This window comes from Mangifera indica, chromosome 19, assembly GCF_011075055.1.
Source record: "Mangifera indica cultivar Alphonso chromosome 19, CATAS_Mindica_2.1, whole genome shotgun sequence".
In the NCBI taxonomy this organism is placed as follows: Eukaryota; Viridiplantae; Streptophyta; class Magnoliopsida; order Sapindales; family Anacardiaceae; genus Mangifera; species Mangifera indica.
In genome coordinates, this window is record NC_058155.1 from 5,160,240 (window position 1) to 5,179,957 (window position 19,718).

Consider the following 19,718-nt stretch of genomic DNA (forward strand, 5'->3'; position numbering starts at 1 on the left):
GGATTTTGACTAGGAAAAATTTGGTTTTTATGGCTGTTTTGGTTTAAGAAAGAAGAAGATGATGGCATATGAAAGATTTAGGGTGTGTTGAGTGGAATGGGGTTGTGATCTTTAGAATAATTGGGTTGGTTCTGGTCAGAGAGATTTGGATTGGGTTAAGTAGAATTAAATGAGTTTTGGTTAGAGTTTTATTTGTGATTAGGTTGGATTGAATAAATGGGTTGATTTTAGTATTGGCTAAATGGGTTGAAACAGTGAATTTGGATTAGAGAAAAAGTGGTCTCATAATTGGTGTGAGCCAAATAGGTTTCGGGTTTGGTATTGGGCTTGAATTTTTATTAACTTTGATAGATTGGGTATTGTGTTTTGAATTTATTGGTATAGGAGTTTTTAGGCTGGAATATATAGTGTATAAGTTTAGTTGAGTTTGGACTAGACTGGATGTTTAAGAATTGGGTTGTAATGGATTTGGTTTTAATTGTAATGGTTTTGGGTTGGGGCCTCTTGAGTTATCCCAATTTGGTTTTGGATCAGGCGTAATAGTTGGGCTTGATTTTGAGTTGAATAAAAATGTATTGGGTTGGAATCAATTAGTGTGGGTGTGACTGGATATTGGGCTATGTTTAATAATGATGGATTTATATTTAATGAGATGGGTTTAGATTGGGTAAACAAGTTATTGGGTTAGGTAGGATTGTAAACCCTTCTTCCCTCTTTTTTTCTTTCTTCATTGACATCTGCTTCTTCAGAATTCACCATCTTTATTTTAGGCACACTGCAACCAAGTGAGAAAGTGAACTTCAGCAACTGGATTTCATCAAAATTATCCATTTTTTCATTGTATCCTGTCGATTTCTTCTCTCGGTTGCCTAAATTGACTATTTTCTCACTGAAAATTTCAATCTCAACTTCTTTCCTATTTTTTTCACCATCAAATACAATTAAGACAACTTCATCATATGGATCATCTTTTTCTACCACAAGAACAGCCTATGACTTATGTTTACCATCATGGTACATCTCTTTTTTGTCTTCACAGTGCAGACACATTTTGTTCGCCTTAGTTCTCAAATTTCCAATTATGTGAGTCGTCGGCTAACATAATTGTGAGCATGTGAGTACGTGCTCACAACAGAGCCCAATTGAGATATAGTTTGGTGTAGTAAGATAGAGAGATAGCTCACATGGCCAAAGTGTCAAATCTCTATATTCAATCTAGAGTGATCGGCTTAGTATACTAAGTCAGTTATAGTTATACCATATAGGAATCAAAGGAATGATTCTTTAGTAACCGAGCGAGACATCATTCGACTCAAAAGTTAAGATATGTAGCCTAGATTTTTCTTAGAGTTCAGCATGAGCACAGAGATGATAGTTACACACACACACACACATATATGTATATGTATATGTATATGTATGTATGTATATGTAAGGCACCATGATTATATATTCCTTGCATTGTCTATATATATGAGATTTTGCAAACTTTCAATTGCAAATTAGATACAATTACTATCATACAAATAAATATGCTAATGATATTTGTGACTTTGGATCCATATTCATAATTTTACAAACTTCAGGTTACGAATGTGATATAATCATAATTTGAATTTGCAAATGTGAAACAGTTAAAATAATATAACTATAGTTTATTTTTCACAAACAGAAAAATAAATATAGAGTAATATTGTATGTCCATTTTAGATACACAATTATATACATATTTGTATGTATTATTATATGATTGGGTGTTATTTTATCTTTAATTCAAAATTATCTAATCATGTGATAATACATATAAATATGTATATATTTGTGTGCCTAAAATAATTATATAAAGTTTTATTGATAAATATAATAGAATAATAATTGAAATATTCATGGTTTATATTCTACAAATGTGATACATCATAATTAAAATATTCATATTTATATTATATAAATAACACAATAACATAATTAAAACATAATTAGTTTTAAAATATATATGAGCAAATTATACTGATAACATATAGTAAATATAATTAAGCAAAAGAAAGGAGAAAGATGCAATAGAAGCAAAACAGAGGAGAAAATATATAGGTAGAAGCAAGGCGTTCAATTAATTTGAGAAGATGATGTGTACATGAATAAAAGCAAGTGGACGTGTCTTTCTTCAATATCAAAATGAGAGAAATGCACCCAAGACTTTTTAATAACACTCGATTATTGCCTTCTTGATGGAAAACCACCTTTCATTTCAGGCATCAAAATTTAGGATATTAAAATTATATATCATTTTAGTTAGTCAGCCGCAATAATTATTAGAGGTTCATTAATTTAATAATTTCTTTGTCAAAGTATTCTAATTATTAATAATAATAATCGGCGCTCGAGCCTCGAGGTTTCGGTAAAAGGCGTTGCTCATTTTCTGAAAAAAAAAATATTCATTTATTTCTCATTTTTCAACTCTCAACAAGATCATACATTAAAGCATAGATGTAAATTAGTCTTTGTCACGTCTATTCTATGTGCATGCTAATCGTCAATTATGGTGTTCTTATAAACCAGTGGGGCTGACTAACATATTTCTTTAACAAAAATTATACATGTCATAGCTGGTTAGATTTAACAGAACCCTAACGCCTAAAATTTTCATCTTTTTTTGCCCCCCTAAACTTTAAAAACTAAAATTTCCCCTCAGCCTAAGTTTAAAAAAATTGCAATTTCACCTTAGGTTTTGGTTTTGAAATCTTCAGTGACCTCTCCGGCTCCGTTGACGACGGTCTCTCCCTCCCGAAGCAATCTCTCCTTCTGGCGATCTCTTTCCTCTCATTTGGAGGTCCGATCGGCGTCGGAGACGCCTTGGGAGACAAAGAACTTCGTCCGACGCCGATCGGATCTCCAAATGGGAGGAAAGAGATCGCCGGAAGGAGAGGTTGCTTCAGGAGGGAGAGGTCGTCGTCAACGGAGCCTGAGAGATCGTCGGAGATTTCAAAACCAAACCCTAGGGTGAAACTACGATTTTTTAAAACTTAGGCTGGGGAAAATTTTTAATTTTTAAAGTTTAGGGGGGCAAAATTATATTATATTTTAGTTTATTTTTAATATTATAGCGAAAATGATGATTTTACCCTTACCACCGTTAGAGTTTTGTTAAATCTAACTGGTCATAGATAAGTGTTTGGTGTTTCCATAGTTAAAGAGTAGAAACTTGAGAAAAAATCAAACCTTAGGTGGGAAATAGTCATTTGGCCTTTATTTAATTTAGTTTAAAGCCTAAAATGGTTTCATTAGAAAAACTACACTGACTTAATTAAACTTGAAAATACGAAGATTATTTATTGCTAGCAACTCCAGCTTGTTCTATTTGCACGCAACAGGGATGGCAAGAAGCGGCTTTGCCTTCTGTAGAGTGATGCCAAACTTGTCTTCCATGTCCATTTCTTCCGGGATAATGCCATCATCAAGCTTCCAATCAAAGGCGTGAAGAAGCGAGGCCAACATTAAATGCAGCATTCTGATTGCCAGTGGCAATCCAGGGCAGATTCGCCGCCCACCACCGAACGGAATGAGCTCAAAATTTCTGCCTTTGACATCAACATTGGACCCCAAGAATCTTTCTGGGAGAAAAGTGTTGGGATCATCCCATAAGTTTTCGTCTCTGCCAATTGCCCATACATTGACTAAAACTTGGGCGTCCTTTGGAATTGTGAAGCAGTTGATTTCCATGTCTGTGGAGGATTTGCGGGGAATCAAAAAGGGAACTGGTGGATGCAATCTTAAAGTTTCTTTGATGATTGCTTGTAAGTAAGGCAACTGAGTGATGTCTGCTTCTTCAACTGGGTTCCCTTTGCCTATAGTTTGCTCCAGCTCTAACCAAGCTTTTGATAAGGCTTTGGGATTACGGAGGAGCTCCGCCATTGCCCATTCCAGTGTGCTGGAAGTTGTGTCAGTACCCGCAGCAAACAAATCCTGTTGACAAACAAAGAATATATAACACCTCATTACAGCGTAAAGATATCGTAGGACTTAAGAGTAAGAACAATACTATATGCACTTATATGCATAAAAAATACAAGATAAATTAAAGAAATACAAACCAGAAATAAATGCCTGATATAATCCCTGTTGGTAGCTTCAGTTTTGTCTTCCATGATGTTGAGAAGAGTCTCCAAGATGTCATTGGTTTTAAAATAACCAGGGACTTCTCTCAGCTTCAAGCGTTGATCGATCATGCGATCAAAGAGCTCCAACATCTTCCCAAAGTGAATCGTCAAGCGACGTTTTATTCCCTGGGGGTCAAGCTTTTTCAGCACAGGAAAATAATCGGCCACGTTAGGCTTTCCAGCTTCTACCATAATATTCCACACCAGCTCCTTAAACTCTGATTTGGGATGGGCCAAATCAACGGAGAACATAGTGTTTGATATCAAATTAAGACTAGTGCTGAAGGCGGCTCGACCGACATCTATGGCTTTACCGGCATGGCAATTTTCTTCAACATAAGAAAGGAGTTGCTGCACATTCTTGCGCCGGAGGTCTTGATTGGCATCAATTTTTTGAGTAACGAAAATATGCGAGTTGCTGATTTTCCTGAGAGTTCTCCACCGGGTGGAGACCGGAAGCCATGCCATGCTGAAAACATCATGCCGGTGAGCGAGCAGAGCGTCTGGAACGGAACGATTACAGAAGGCTGAATCGTGAGTTAGAATGACTTGTTTGGCTATGGATTTGGAAGAAATGACTACGGTGGTCAACTGGCCCAGTTGAAGACTCATTATGGAGCCATGAATCTTGGCGAGCTTGGCTAGAGACCTGTGAGGTTTTTTACCAAGAGCTAAGAGGTTGCCAATGATGGGGAGTTTGTTGGGTCCAGGAGGGAGCTTCCTAGAAGCTGGTTTGGTTCCTCTGAAAATGGAGTTCAGAGCTATTATTGAAAGCCATGTGAAGAGAAGCCATATTATACAGCTAAATGTGACATCCATTTTTTCTTGCTTAGAGAAACAATAGATTAAATTAAATGGACGAGGTTTGATTGATTATTTATAGCGATGAAAATTGTAAGGCCAAAGGATCTTATGATTTTATTTTTCCGCTGGGCTGCTGCCCTCAGGTCATTGGGTGGCCATGTGGCAAGGGGCAACGATTCCCTCTCCAAATTATGAATTATTTTGACTTGTGACTACAAGGATAGGCCGTGTCGTGTTGGTATCATAATTTTGTTTTGACTATTGTGGTAGGCCGTATTAAATCGGTCCCTCAGTTTGATTTTCAAGCCTAACCGTGATCTATTTAGTCTCTCAATTTGACACAACTTAAAATTTACAAACTCACGATTAGAGCCGAAAGAGAAAGGTTGGAGTGGCCTAGCCCCTCTTTCATTTCTAATTCAGACCATTCACAAACCCCATGCCTAGGTTATCGGTAAGCCAAAGCATTGATATCACAAGACCAAAAATAGTCCCTCATTAATTTGCTGTTTCTCGAGCGTCTTTGATGATGACCATTTGATTATGGTAGATTAAATTAAAAGATAACAAGTACATTTAGTAAGAGAATCCGATTTACAATTTGGCCAAAGGACTTATTCCCACCCAATGGACTAAATTTACAAACCTTTTAACTTAATCAAATTTTCACAACTCTAACTACTATTATAAACTCAGCTTAACATAATATAGTAAAAATGACTTTATTATACGCAACTACCTATATAACATTATTTCTTCTTGTACTAATCTTATTCATCTTGTATAATTAAATTTATTAAATGAGAGACACATGCAATATAAAATAAAATATAGATTTAAATATTGCATCATTAACTTCGTAGCTTTATCATTGATAATACATAACGAAATGTGATTTTTTTTTTGTTACACAATTAAAAATCTTATAATTTAAAATACACAAACTCTGTGATTTTGTCCAAAAAAAAATAAGATTTTATTGATAAATATTATTTTTTGTTAGTTAAATTAGTTAGAGCATTAGTAAATTTATCAAAAAAATTTATTAATTAGAAATACTTAGAGCTATATCCAAACCGAACTAAGTCAAACTCAAAAGTTAACTCGACTCTATTTGAATTTATTTACTTCAAATATGGATTTATTTCAAATTAAAAAGTTTAACTCATTTTAAAACTGAATCAAACTTAAATTATTAAGAGTTTGACTTATAAATTAGATAAATAATTTAATTCAGTTTATACTTAACTTATAATTTGATTTAAATTATATTACTATCATTTTATTAATATATTATAAATTTGAATTATAAATTTAAATGATAAATTTGAATTATAAGAATATTTAAACCTCATGTGATTCATGTCTGCCCAGCAATGGAACTGTAGCACGTGCATCATTAATTGAGCGTATGAAGGAAGTTCTGCAAATTTACCACATCCATCTTTAATTGAGTCTAGCTTCAATGTAAAGGATCTCCTTCACGCAACAAACACCTCTTTCAAATTAATTTTACGTCCTTTTCTCGTCAGCGAGCATGCCCTTGAATAGCTCCTTATCCCACCAGCCCAAAGATAAGTTGAAGCTCTCATACTAGATATTTTTTTGAAAATTCAAACCTCGAACTCATAGTTTTATAGTTTAAATTTTAGAATTTAGAACACCACTATTACAACAAAGTGCTACAAAACATTGATATTATTTTGTAGTAACAATTATGATGCAGCCGGCCGGGGAATCAATAAACTGCATTTTGGGATCAAAGTGTAATTTTTGAAGAATGAGAGGATCAATAATATTTAAAATTACATATATCAATTAATGACAAAAAATTACCTATATATTTAATAATTCTAAAAAAAAAATTATTTGGAATTCCGTATTACACAATTATAAATTGGTATGGTTAATAATAATAATAATAATGATATTTCCATGAGCTATAAAAATCAAATCTAATAAATTCCCCTAAGTCCATAAAAATCTAAAGGTAACACTTAGCGTCAGGACGAAAATGTAGTTTTCATAAACCTAAGGGATGGAAATGTAATTTTCAAAACATTGTGCGCTCACATAAGGGCCAAATGAGAGAGCTGGCCAGCCCTTGCTCTACAATATACTCGAATATTTTAGCGGAAATGCTACTGAACAAGAAGATGAAGAAGAATCTAGAACTACTCCTACTTTCATCTCTTTTCTTCCCTTGCGTTTCCTCTGAAATCTTCTCGTCAATGATGGGAATCCGTTTAAAAAGGGATAAATTTTATATTTTTAAACTATATTTATATATAATAAATTTTTATGAATGAACTGAGTATAATTTTCATGGGTATCTATGGTTTACCTTTTTTTCACTTTTTTTTTTTTAATATCAAAACATATCCCATATAAATTTTAAATTTTTTTTCTCCTTTAATAAAAAATAAATTAAAATTTATCTTAAAAATTAAAATTTATTATATTAAAAATAAATTTAAAAGAATATAAACATCAAATACTTTATTCTAAATATTTATTTTGATAGATCTATCGGTACTCTATTTAATTTAACTGACCAAAAAAATATTTATCAATAAAATCTTAATTCTCCAAATAAATCACAAAATTTTTATATTTTTAAATTCTAAAGTTTTCAATTATATAATAAAATGTATATAAGATTAGGGGTTTTGATCAATACTTACTTGGATTAAGATAAGTTGTATGTAAGATTTTTTCTAAAATAAATGTTATTTTATAGTAAAAAGTCAGTTGAAGCTTGTGCTTTTAAGGTTTAAGGCGAGAGTCACCTTGGTATTATAACTCACTTTATGGTAGATATGCATAATTTAAAAATTATGAGTAAAATTGAATATGCAGATTTAAAAATGGGTATAAATTTCAATTTTTCATTGTTTTTATTCCGGTGATAATTAAGGATGAGTGGGTCTTGGGACCTTGCTAAAAAAATGGGAATCAAAACCGAACCAACTAGCTCCTAAGATTTAACAACCAAAATTGAAGCCTATACATATAAGTTTCTACCCATAACTTATCTGACCAGTTCTGATTATGAGTACTTGATAAATATTTATGAATATAGTCAAGACCAGTTACCAGTTACCATTTATTTATTTATATATTAATTAGAAAAAATCCCTAATCTCAGAGTTCTCTTTCTTCTCAATGAAAGAAAAGGAGAAATTTTCATTTTTCAAATACAGTTCTGAAACCAGCAAAGCAAAAAGACATAATTAAGAACGAAAACAAGACATAAATAAAATTCTATAGAATTCTCACTTTTTGTTTTTTTCTCTCCTGATGAAACTCTGCACCCAGGCATAAGTAAATATGTGGTGGCTCAGAATTCTTCTGATTTCTTCATGTCAATAATCAAAATTAATCCCATCAATGAAAACAACTATCTGGACCTGATGAAATTCTGCCTCTTGTATCTCAATAAATTAAATCCTTTAACATCAATTTTCTTGTTTCTCACTTTTCTTTCCTCTTCTTTCATCATCAGTTTTCTTTGGAATTCCAAAAAAATTATTATAAAATATAGAAACAGGATAGAATTAGATTGGATTCATTATAAGAAAAAAAAAAGGTTCAGGTTCCTATTCTGGTTTTTATAAGACAGAATCGGAGTCAGATTTAAAATCCTAATCTTAATCAGTTGGTTTCACAAAATTAGATTCGAAACTTGCCTGTCATAGACTAGTTCTGAGCAGAAACTGAAACAGAAAGGTAGATAACCATGGCGGTGACAGCTATGAGTGTGGCTCTTCATTAAAGTATTGATTTTCTTTGCTTTTAAAATAATTTAAAAAATAAAATTTATTTGAATTATAAATCGTTTTGAAATAAATTTGAGGAAAGAGAAATAATTATTAAAATTAAATAGATATTAAAACATAGACCAAAAGGCTTATTCTCTTCCATAATATGTTGTTTTCTTAAATTTCTTTCTATTAATTTTGAAAATCTCGTTTACCCACTCATAGATGGTTAAATTTATTAGTTTTAAAGACAAAATCGTCCTTTCATATTTAATATTAAAAATAAACTTAAATTTGATTTCATTTTCCCCTCAAACCCTAAAAACTAACAATTTTTCTTCGACCTAAGCTTTTAAAAATAGCATTTTCCCCCCTAGGGTGTCCAAACTTTCAATTTCAATCTTTTAATCGACGAAAAGACTTCTTTGATTATCTCCAAGCAATATCTCCTTCTCTTTGGTGCATCCTCCTTCCAATCATTCTCTTTTTGATGCAGTGCGACATTGTCGTCTTCAAAGATGAAGACGGTGTCATGCATTATCGAAGGTAGGACGCGCTAGAGAGGAAGAGACGTTACTTGAAGATCGTCAAAGAAGTCTCTTCATTGTCGAAAAAATTGAATCTAAAAGTTTGGAAACCCTGGGGGAAAAATACTGTTTTTGAGAATTTAAGTTGAGAGAAAATGGTTAGTTTTTAGGGTTTTGGTGGAGAAATAATATAGTTAACGAACTCAGTTAATTTTAACTATCCATAAATAAGTAAATAAGATTTTTCAAATTAACAGTGAAAAATTTAAGAAAACATCATATTTTTGGGAGGGGGGTGGAATAAGCCCTTTAGCCTAAAATAAAATAAAAATAACTGAGAAATTAAGAGAGATTACATGAATTTGACTTAAGAAACAGTTGAAAGATTGAGAAGGTTGAGAGAATTGAGAGTTGAGTTTAATAAATTTAGTGTTGTAATTATAGAAAAAAAAATTTAGAAGAATTAAAAAATAAAATAAAATAGAGTCACCATTGGCAGGCAATAACTATTTGATTTTTTAAAACCCCAAACTTTAGTCTTGTTTGTTGTAATGGGGTAACTTTGAGAAAGAAGAGGGAAAGAAGAAAAAAAATTAAAAAGAAGGAAGAAAAGAATAAAGTGGTTAAATGAAAGGAAAGTAAAAAATAAATAAAAACCTCTAAAAAGTAATTTAAGTGGTAAAAGTGGATAATAAAGTATAAGTTAGAAATTAACTGACAGCATATCAAACTTTTGACGTTCTTAGTATAACGGTTATAAAATTCGGGGTTTTATTTAATTGATACGATTAATATCATCTTTTGTTGAACAAAAAATAAATAAATAAAGTTTTTATTTTTAATTTTTTGAATTATTGCAATATTTGTTGAAAATAGCCAAAATTTCTGTAAATTAAATTCATAATAACATACCCAATGGTTGATTCTTGTCTTTTTCAAATTGAATGCGATCCGAGACATGATTATAAATTTTTTTTGCTTGATAATAGCATTTGGATTATGTGGATGCCTTTTAGGAGCACTTCTGTATTAGCATTCTCTAAGTATTTGCGTTAGAATGGAAGAGAAGAAAAAACTTCCATTCTATAATTTTCAGTTACAACTATTGAATGCGATAGTTTTTGTACATTAAATATATTCTCAATTGTCACGGACTACCTCCATTCAATATTCAACTGCTTTTCAACTATCACCAAGACACTTCATATATATTAGGTCGAATCGACTTATTATGAGTAAACCCAAACCTAAAAATACCCTTTCATATAGTTGAGAGTATCGTCATTTATTAATAAAATAAAATAGTCATGTCATTAGATCGTATTTATATCTTATTAATTTGAGTTTTGTATTAAAAGCTTTAAATCCTAATCTACCCAAAATAGAATTATATCAAAAATTTTAAACTCTAAACGGAACCGAAATATTTTTGGATTGACTTAACTCAAACTATGTAATTGGTAAAATTGTGTCAAAACAGAATATGTAAAGATATGATTTGTTACAAAACAACATGTTTTGCCAAATGTTAAGGAATAATACGATTTGTTACAAAATAATGCATAAAAAGACATTTTGATATAAAATGACGTTTTGTATAAAAAGACATAATATCATAATCAAGTTAATACTAATTATTTGTTTGTTGTCTCTTTCTATTGTAAGGATAAAAAGACATAATATCATAATCAAGAATCTAAATAAATATACAATTTCAACTTTAACATAATACAATTGATAACTAACGAGATTAATAATTACTTGTAAAATATTTAAAAAATTTAATTTATAATTCATATGATAAATGTGACTATTAAAAATTAAAATCATTGAGGGGCACTTGGTTGAGGTTACCATTTATTACATTGATAATTTATTTTTTATTATTTTTATTACTTTATTTGATTTGTAACATAACAAATGATTTTGATAATATTTTATTATCAATAGTGATGTAATAGAGAATATAGAAGATAATATGATTATCATATTTATTTTATATATTAAAAAATTATCAATGTAATATAAATTTTGTTACTATTTTATCTTTATTTAATTTTTAAGACAAAAATATTCTCAATTTTCAATTAAAATAATAAAAAAATATGAAAAATATTTTTATAACCCTTAATTTTTCATATAATAAATAAAATAATATATTAATATTTTTTTATTACTTCTAACTAAACATAATAATTATTTATACATTAATTTTATCAATTATAATAATAAATTTATACTTAGTAATTTTTTAAGTAATTTATCTTAGTAATAATTTTTCATTTTTAATAATAAAATATTAGCTACACCAAACACCACCTAACAAGTATAATGTTACGCAAACTCACACATGTTAGACTAGATTTGAAATATTTTACAATGTATGTCAAAATATTTTACCATCAATATTTCTTTTGTATAACTAAAATGATCTCACACCGTTGACTATTGTTTTTGGCGAAATTTAAATTTTTATCATATTTTTTTCTCACCTCTACAAATATACTCACATTGTTACTCATTAAACATTAATATCACAAAGTCTAGTATAATACCAAAATTACCTTTGCATTCAATCTGATAAGCATAAGCTTCAACCGACTTTTCATTACAAAATAATAACTGTGTTTATTTAAACTTTTAATCTAATATTTTTTTGGTTATATAATTAACAATCGTAATATTTAAAATACACAAATTTTTTATTTTATTAAAGAAATATGATTTTATTGATAAATATTATTTTTCTTAATTAAATTGGTCAAAATACCGGTAAATTTCAATTTTCCATTGTTTTTATTTTAAGGGTGGCAACTATGAATATGGTTTTTCATTAAAATATTGATTTTATTCCTTATTAAAATAATAAAAAATAAATTTATTTGAATTATAATTCATTTTGAAATAAATTTAAGGAAATAAATATAATTATTAAATTAAATAAAAATTAAAATAAAATTAAAACAAAAATAATTGAGAAGTTAATGGAGATTATGTGAATAGAACTGGGAGTTGATTTTAATAAATTTAGTGTTGTATTTATAGAAAAAATTTAGAAAAAAAAATTACCGTAGTCATTGGCCAGCCAACATCTATTTGATCATTGCTTACCTAAAAATTAAAAAATAACCTTCAGGACTTTTACTTCAGCGATTGAAAAGATTATTTTGAAAATATATATTTTATTTGATAATAAAATATTCTGATAATCTTCTATCATCAATAATGATGTGATAGATAATATAAGAAGTAATCTAATTGTCACCTTTATTTTAAGTATTAAAAAGTTATTAATATAATTTTGATATTATTATAATTATACTCTTATTTATCAATTTTTTAGGATTAAAATAATCTTATTTTTAATTAATATAACCACTAACATAAAAAATATTTAAAAATAATTATACTTAATGATATTTAAATAAAATAATATACTAATATTTATACTTACCAAATTTTATCAAATATAGTAACTATTTATATTTAATAATCTTCTAAATAATCTTGTAATTTTGGTAATAAAACATTAATCAAACCAAACACCTCCTTAGTCTTAAGGTTAGATTCGAACCGAACCGTTAGCTCGGCTCTACTTAATAATAATATAGCTCAGGCTCGTTGAGCTCATTATGCTTGAACTCAAACTCAGCTTGAGTTTGGCTCAGCTCGTTTCGAATTTGAATATTTGTTATTAAAACGATGTCGTTTTAATATATATTAGTCAAAACGACATCGTTTTGTATAAAAAATTTTAATTTACAAACTTTGACAATTAAGCTCGAGCTCGAAAACATTGGCTCGAGTTCGCTTAGGGCTGGCTCATTTCGAGCTCATTCTTGACAAAATTCTACTGACTTAGGGCTAAGTTAGTCTATTGACAAAATTCTATTAGTTAATTTTCAAAAATCTTTACTAAATAATAATTTTACCCCTAACAGTAATAATAAAATTAAACATATGTGTGGGTATAAATTTAGATTTGTACTAAACCTTTGGTGGGAAAAAGTCTTTTGACTTCTATAATGTTACTGAGTTCAATGACAATTATACTTTTATTGCAAACTCTGTAAAAATGTGGAAGCGTTGCAAACTTTGCTATCTCTAAGTATAAAAAGATGATTAATATCCCCAGATTTAGGGTGAGTTTTATTGTTAGAAAATGTCAAAGAGGTGATAAAATTTTAAATTTACATCTAATATAGGATAAAGATAAAATTTTAAATTTTAAAAATAAGTTGGAATAGAGACAAAATTTTATTTTTATAATAGGTCAAAAGACTTATTCTCATTCAAGGATTAGTGTAAACTCAAATTTATACCCGTTAATTTTTAAAAACTCAAATAACCACTCATCTATTAAATTTTATTATTTCTATCATGAGTAAAGTCATTATTTAAAAATTTTATTAAAACTCAAATTTTAAAATTACCTTTAAGTTTTAAAATTTTATTTTTACTTTTTAATCTCATATTTTTTAGGTTTAAAAACTGCTTCCGCCCCCACCCCAAAGTCTAGGATTCCAATCTCTCATCTTTTTCCCATATGTAGCCTTCCCCTGAACCTTATAAAAAATGACAATTTCAACCCCTCCTACAACATTAGTTTCTTGATTAGCTCCAGCGTTGTTCTCCCTCTGTCGTTGGCATCCTCCTCTACCGAGACTTAGCTGACGTTGCATCCTCCCTTCATCGCCCCCATTTCTCTCTCGTTTGACATAAAATCCAACAAAATCGAGCTAGAGATTTCACTCAAATTCTGCTCGATTTGCATTGACGCTGACATAACAAGAGAAGCATCAAGCACAGAGCACCTTCGTCGTTTTCGACTGAAGATGAAGACAAGTCTTCATCGACTGATTTTGTTGGTTAGTGATGGTTGGGAATGGAACAAAGACTAAAAGAAAAGTTGGGAGGGAGAGAGAATGCGATCATTGTTATTGCTATCTAAAAATCTTAAAGGGAAATACTTATTTTTTCAACTCTGGGTAGGGGGGCAATTTGTTAGTTTTTAAACCTAGGAAAATTTTTTAATAGATTTTTAGTTGGGAAATTAAAATAAATGCCCTTTTTATTGGGGTAGTAAAAAATTTACCCTAAATTTTGGGGTTAAAGTAAAAATACCCTTAAATTAAAGTATTTAAAAAAAATGCCCCAAATATTTCCTTAAATACCAAAACTACCCTTCTAATTTAAATTACTATTTTATTTAAGGGTAATAAAAAATTTACCCCTAATGTTGGGGTTTAAACAAAAATACCCCTAATCTAAAGCATTTAAACAAAAATGCCCCAAAATAATACCAAAACTATCATTCCTCTATTTCTATATAAACCACATATCTTCCTTCATTTTTAACATATCTGAGAGAGATTTTCGAAGAGAGAAAATAAGTTCGTGTTCAAGATTTTGGGCGTGAAGAGAAAAGTTCATCATTTCGAGGTATTTATCCCTGTCATTACTTCAATCGTTATTATTTTATTAATAATGCAATTATATGTGATATTTTATATAATAAATTATATAAAATGTGTAATATGTAAAATAATAAAAATTAGATAGGTTATGTTGTAAATATTATAGTAGCATAGGATAACATGATATTACTTCAATCGTTATTATTTTATTAATAATGTAATTATATGTGATATTTTATATAATAAATTATAGTTGTGTGTAATAAGTAAAATAATAAAAATTAGTAGGCTATGTTTAATAATATTATTCTGTCAAATTGAATTATGAAATAGGTATAATTGTGTAATAGACATCTATAAATAGTATTTTCAATCATATTATTTATGTTGATTATATATTTTATTTGGGCGATATACAAATTTACCCCCAAATTTTGAGATTTAAGCAAAAATACCCTTATATTAAAGTATTTAAACAAAAATGCCCCAAATATCCCCTTAAATACTAAAACTACCCTTTTAAATTAAATTATTATTTTTTAAAGGGTAATATCAAAACATGATATATTTAAGTAGTCACAATATATAATTGAATTATGGAATAGGTATAATTATGCAATAGACATCTGTAAATAGTATTTTTAATCGTATTATTTATGTTGATTACATATTTTATTGTATGATTAATCTAAATGGCTGGATATGTTTCAATTAGATATGGGAAAAATTGGATAGAAAAGGGTGACAATGTTATAAAATATGTTGGAGGTAATAGGAAATTGATTAAAATTCCAGAATACACATCATTCGAAGAATTAATCGAAATAGTGAGCTTCAAGTGTAATATAGATCGACGGATATTTAACATTCAGTTAAGCATGAAACTAAGGCATCTCGACGACGGTGTTCAGGTAAAAATTTTGAATGATGAAGATGTTGAGGTTCTTAACGGTCTATCTAACCTCTTCAAAGAATGTATTCCAGTTTTTGTTATAACTACAGTTACTGATGATAGTTATAAGGATCAACAAGCAGATGAAGATTTTCAAGGTGGTGAGCCAAGCAGTTATCCAGAAAATCAAACTATTGGTATAGAAGAGATTCAAAATATCGAGATCAATCCGAAACAAGAATTCTTAGAGGAAGATTTTGCATATATAAATGAAGTTAATGTTGATGCATTGTATCACACAGAAGAATTTCTTAATGGGGATGAAACAACTTTTCCAAAGTGGAGTGAATTTAATGGAAATGTTGTACATGATATTCCAATTGAAAAACCAGAAATTGAAGAGAATACCTATGTTAATAATGATATTGGAGGTACAAGTTATTTTCCAGAAACAAATTCTGCTGGTGGGAATGTTCGTACTGATGCATTTCATTGGTTACCATATTTTCCTGATCAACCATCTACATCTAGAAACTCTAAAGCATCGATCGATACTAATTCTCCAAAAGTTGGTACATTATTTCCTAGTAAACAACATGTCATTAATGCGATCCATCAAGACGCGCTTCGTAGGGGATATCAATTTTTCGTGGACAAATCCGACACGATTAAATAGGTGATTAAATGTCACAACGAAGAATGTAAATTGCGTGCATAGGCAGTTAGGGTGGGACAAAGTAATAACTTTGAATTACGTCATATGGATAGCTGTCACACATGTTGCAGAGATCAGATATTACCTAATCATAGGCAAGCAGGTGCTCGAGCTTTGGGACAAATTTTGAAGACCAAATTCATTTTAGTTGATCGTGTTTATCGATCGAAAGAGATCATTGCTAATATCACCGACCGATATAAAATTGATATATCATACGCACAAGAAGGGAGGGCGAGAAATTGAGCACTTCAATCATTGAGGGGGACACCAGAAGAGTAGTTTATGTTGCTGCCGGAGTATTGCCTCAATTTAGAATGTTGTAATCTGGGGACGGTGACACATACATTAACGAATGAACACGATCGATTTAAATACTTTTACATGGCATTCGATTATAGTATCTGTGCATTTTAGCAACATATTCGACCAGTTATTTGTATTGATGTTGCTTTCTTAAAGGGTAGATATCTAGGTCAACTATTTATTGTTGTTGCATTTGATGGGAATAATAAGATATATCCAGTTGGTTTTGGGATTGGTCCCAGGGAAGACCATGACACATGGTGCTGGTTTTTAACAAAGCTGAGGGATTGTATTGGTGAAGTACCTCATTTAGCCATCATTTTAGATCGACATGTCAACATATTTTCTGCAATGGTTGAAGTATTCCCCAGTGTGCACCACGGTTATTGTTGTCACCATCTCTATTGTAACATGCGGTAAGAAGACTACCAAAGTCACATAGATGTATTGGAAAACAACTAAGGCATACACAAAGTATGAATTCCAGCAAGTAATGAAGTCACTGGCGCGTATGCACCCTGAGGCAGCTATGTACCTGTGCGAGGTTGGTTTCGAGCGATGGGCATGAGCATATTTTTCAGGGCATAGGTACAATGTAATGACTACCAATATTGTTGAGTCATTTAATGCCTTGGTCAGACACGCTCGAGGCTTACCTATTATGATGTTGATCGAGTTTATCAGAGGTACATTGCGACAATGGTTTTATGAAAGAAGAAATCATGCCAGTAAGTTCATATTCAATAATATAATATGTTATAATTGCGTGTTACTAAACTTATACTTGATTACTAACCAAATGTGTTTATATTTATATGATTTACAGATGTTTGTACCAGCCCAGTCACACATTGGGTTGAAGATAAGATTGCAAAACGTGTACGGAAGTCTTCAAACTTGAAGGTGCATCCAATAACATCTTATCGATACCAGGTCCTTGGTAGTGGCCAATATAATGCCCTAGTAGACCTGATGGAGCATAAATGCACCTGTGGAAAATTTCAATTATCACAGATTCCCTGCATGCATGTTATTGTTGTAGCCAGATATATGAAGCTCACAACCTGCATTTAATGGGTGTATTGATACTACAACATAACTTTTTATCGTACAGTTTATGCGGACGTAGCCAATCTATTGGGAGATCAGTCAGAATGGATTTATCCTAAGGAGGCACGTGTTATCCACCCATCGTATGTGCATCATCGTCATGTAGGTCGTCCAGCTAATAAAAACAGATGTCCTTCTCATGGAGAAGTTGTTGAACAACTTATCTATAGCTGATGTCACCAACCAAGACATACAAGACAAAATTGTAGAAGCCCTATTCCAGTACCTAGTTCTATACCATCAAGTTCAAGAAGAAAGATGGAAAATAGTTGCACCTATCAATTGTACTTGTTAATTTTAATATAGATGTTGTTTTTGTACTTGTTTTTGTAACTCTAATGTTTATAGCTGTTAATTTTAACATAAATGTTGTCCTTGTACTTGTTTCTGTAAACCTAATGCTTGTAATTGTTATAGAGGACAAATTCTGACTATAAGATGTTATCTTTTTATGTCATTTTTTTTCCATTATATTTGTCGCTTACAGTAACTATATAAAAGACAAATGCATATAAATGAATCAATATATGGATAAACATAATAAACATATATACAAATACAAATAACATATAAAATAATCGTCAATTAATATCTTGAAAATATAGTTGCATGTCTAAACGAGTGCGCAGGCGTAATGAGTCCTCCCCCTCAAAGGACAACGATCGGTGAAAGTGTTAAACACTCGATGTATAGTAATATGAATACCCCACAGTCACCTGATAGGGGTGCTTGTTACGGTATATCTATCACTCTATGCAATGCAAATGGATCTTCCCGTAGACTCTGGCGGTCTCAGCCCAAAATGATGTCACAGCTAACAAATATGGTATCATCGACGTATATCCCAACATTTTTTGCCTAAATAGCTCCGGGTCAATAGTGAAACTCTATAAGGAGTCGTAAACCATAATCTTCCACTTATTCAAATCCAACACCTTTGTTACCCAATGAGCATTATCGAAGTTTATTGGAATAAAACCCTGCACACGTTGATATAATTATACTTAGATCTTAATCAATTATTCTTCGAAAGGTACTTGAGATTCAAATACTAATCTCATCGATCATACCCTAAGGTTGCAAATGCAACTCAGATGGATAATTTGCATCCACCATACATGTTAAGAGTGGAAGGAACTGGTAGCTATCCGGATCTCTCGTCTAGGTCGTATACTCATGATGGATGTATCCAACAAAGTAACTCAAAATCGTCGTCCAGTTCTGCCAAACATTCATAGTATCATCATGCTGGCGTCGACATAATAACCCCAAGAACGAATCAACATGCTGAAAAAACAGAAGATATAATGTCATCAGACCATAAAAGGATTATCTAACCAAAATATGAAATTCATTTGTTAAAGTGAACTCACCTCATCAACAACCATCCGGAGGTGTCCATGAGTAAGGCTAGATTCAAGCTGAGCCAGCTCGAGCTCGAGCTCGACTCAGCTCGGTTCGAGCCAAAAATAAGTCGGGCTCTGCTCGGCTCGATCAAGCTTGAACCGAGCTCGAACTGGCTCAGGTTGGCTCGGTAATTTTTGTAAAAATTTTTTTATACAAAACGATGTCGTTTTGATCCATATATATATACAAAATGGTACCGTTTTGATATGAAAAAATAGTCGAGCCGCGTCATAAAAGAGCTGAGCCAAACTCGAGCCGAGCCGAGTTTGGCTCATGTCGAGCTCGAGCCGGCCATAAAAAAATCGAGCCGAGCCGAGCCCGAGCTGGCTGTGAGCTGAGCTCGGCTCGGCTCGAATCCAGCCCTATCCATGAGTGTACCCCAAAATGCAATTTTGGTCCTCTCACCTATATCATACACATGACATTTCTCAAATAGGTTCGACTTTGCATACCACTTCTTGAATATTTTCTCATGCTTAGTGCTCGATAACTGCACAAGTGGTCTCATTCGTTGGCTCCATGGTTTAAGAGGATTCGTGTATGGACTACGAATGAGGGGTCCTTTCTTGACAATCCTACCATGAATTGTACGAAAATACTATACCAAAACAAATAATATGTTAGG

General features: G+C 31.0%; 1 protein-coding gene across 1 annotated transcript; it reads right to left on the reverse strand.

Moving 5' to 3' along the window:
* Positions 1-3,217: 3,217 nt before the first annotated feature.
* On the reverse strand, positions 3,218-5,007 carry LOC123202949 (geraniol 8-hydroxylase-like). Its single transcript, XM_044619097.1, has 2 exons — positions 4,089-5,007; positions 3,218-3,960 (listed from the first exon to the last, which is right to left on the reverse strand). The coding sequence occupies exons 1-2, from the start codon at positions 4,971-4,973 to the stop codon at positions 3,352-3,354; spliced, it is 1,494 nt and encodes a 497-aa protein (XP_044475032.1). The 5' UTR covers positions 4,974-5,007; the 3' UTR covers positions 3,218-3,351.
* Between the last annotated feature and the right edge of the window lie 14,711 nt (positions 5,008-19,718).

What these genes read in the sequence shown, in the direction of transcription:
- LOC123202949 (XM_044619097.1), bottom strand. Translation starts at nt 4,973, where the DNA reads ATGGATGTCACATTTAGCTGTATAATATGGCTTCTCTTCACATGGCTT. An exon ending in ATATCAGGCATTTATTTCTG is followed by an intron (nt 3,961 to 4,088) that starts GTTTGTATTTCT and finishes GTTTGTCAACAG; the next exon opens with GATTTGTTTGCTGCGGGTAC.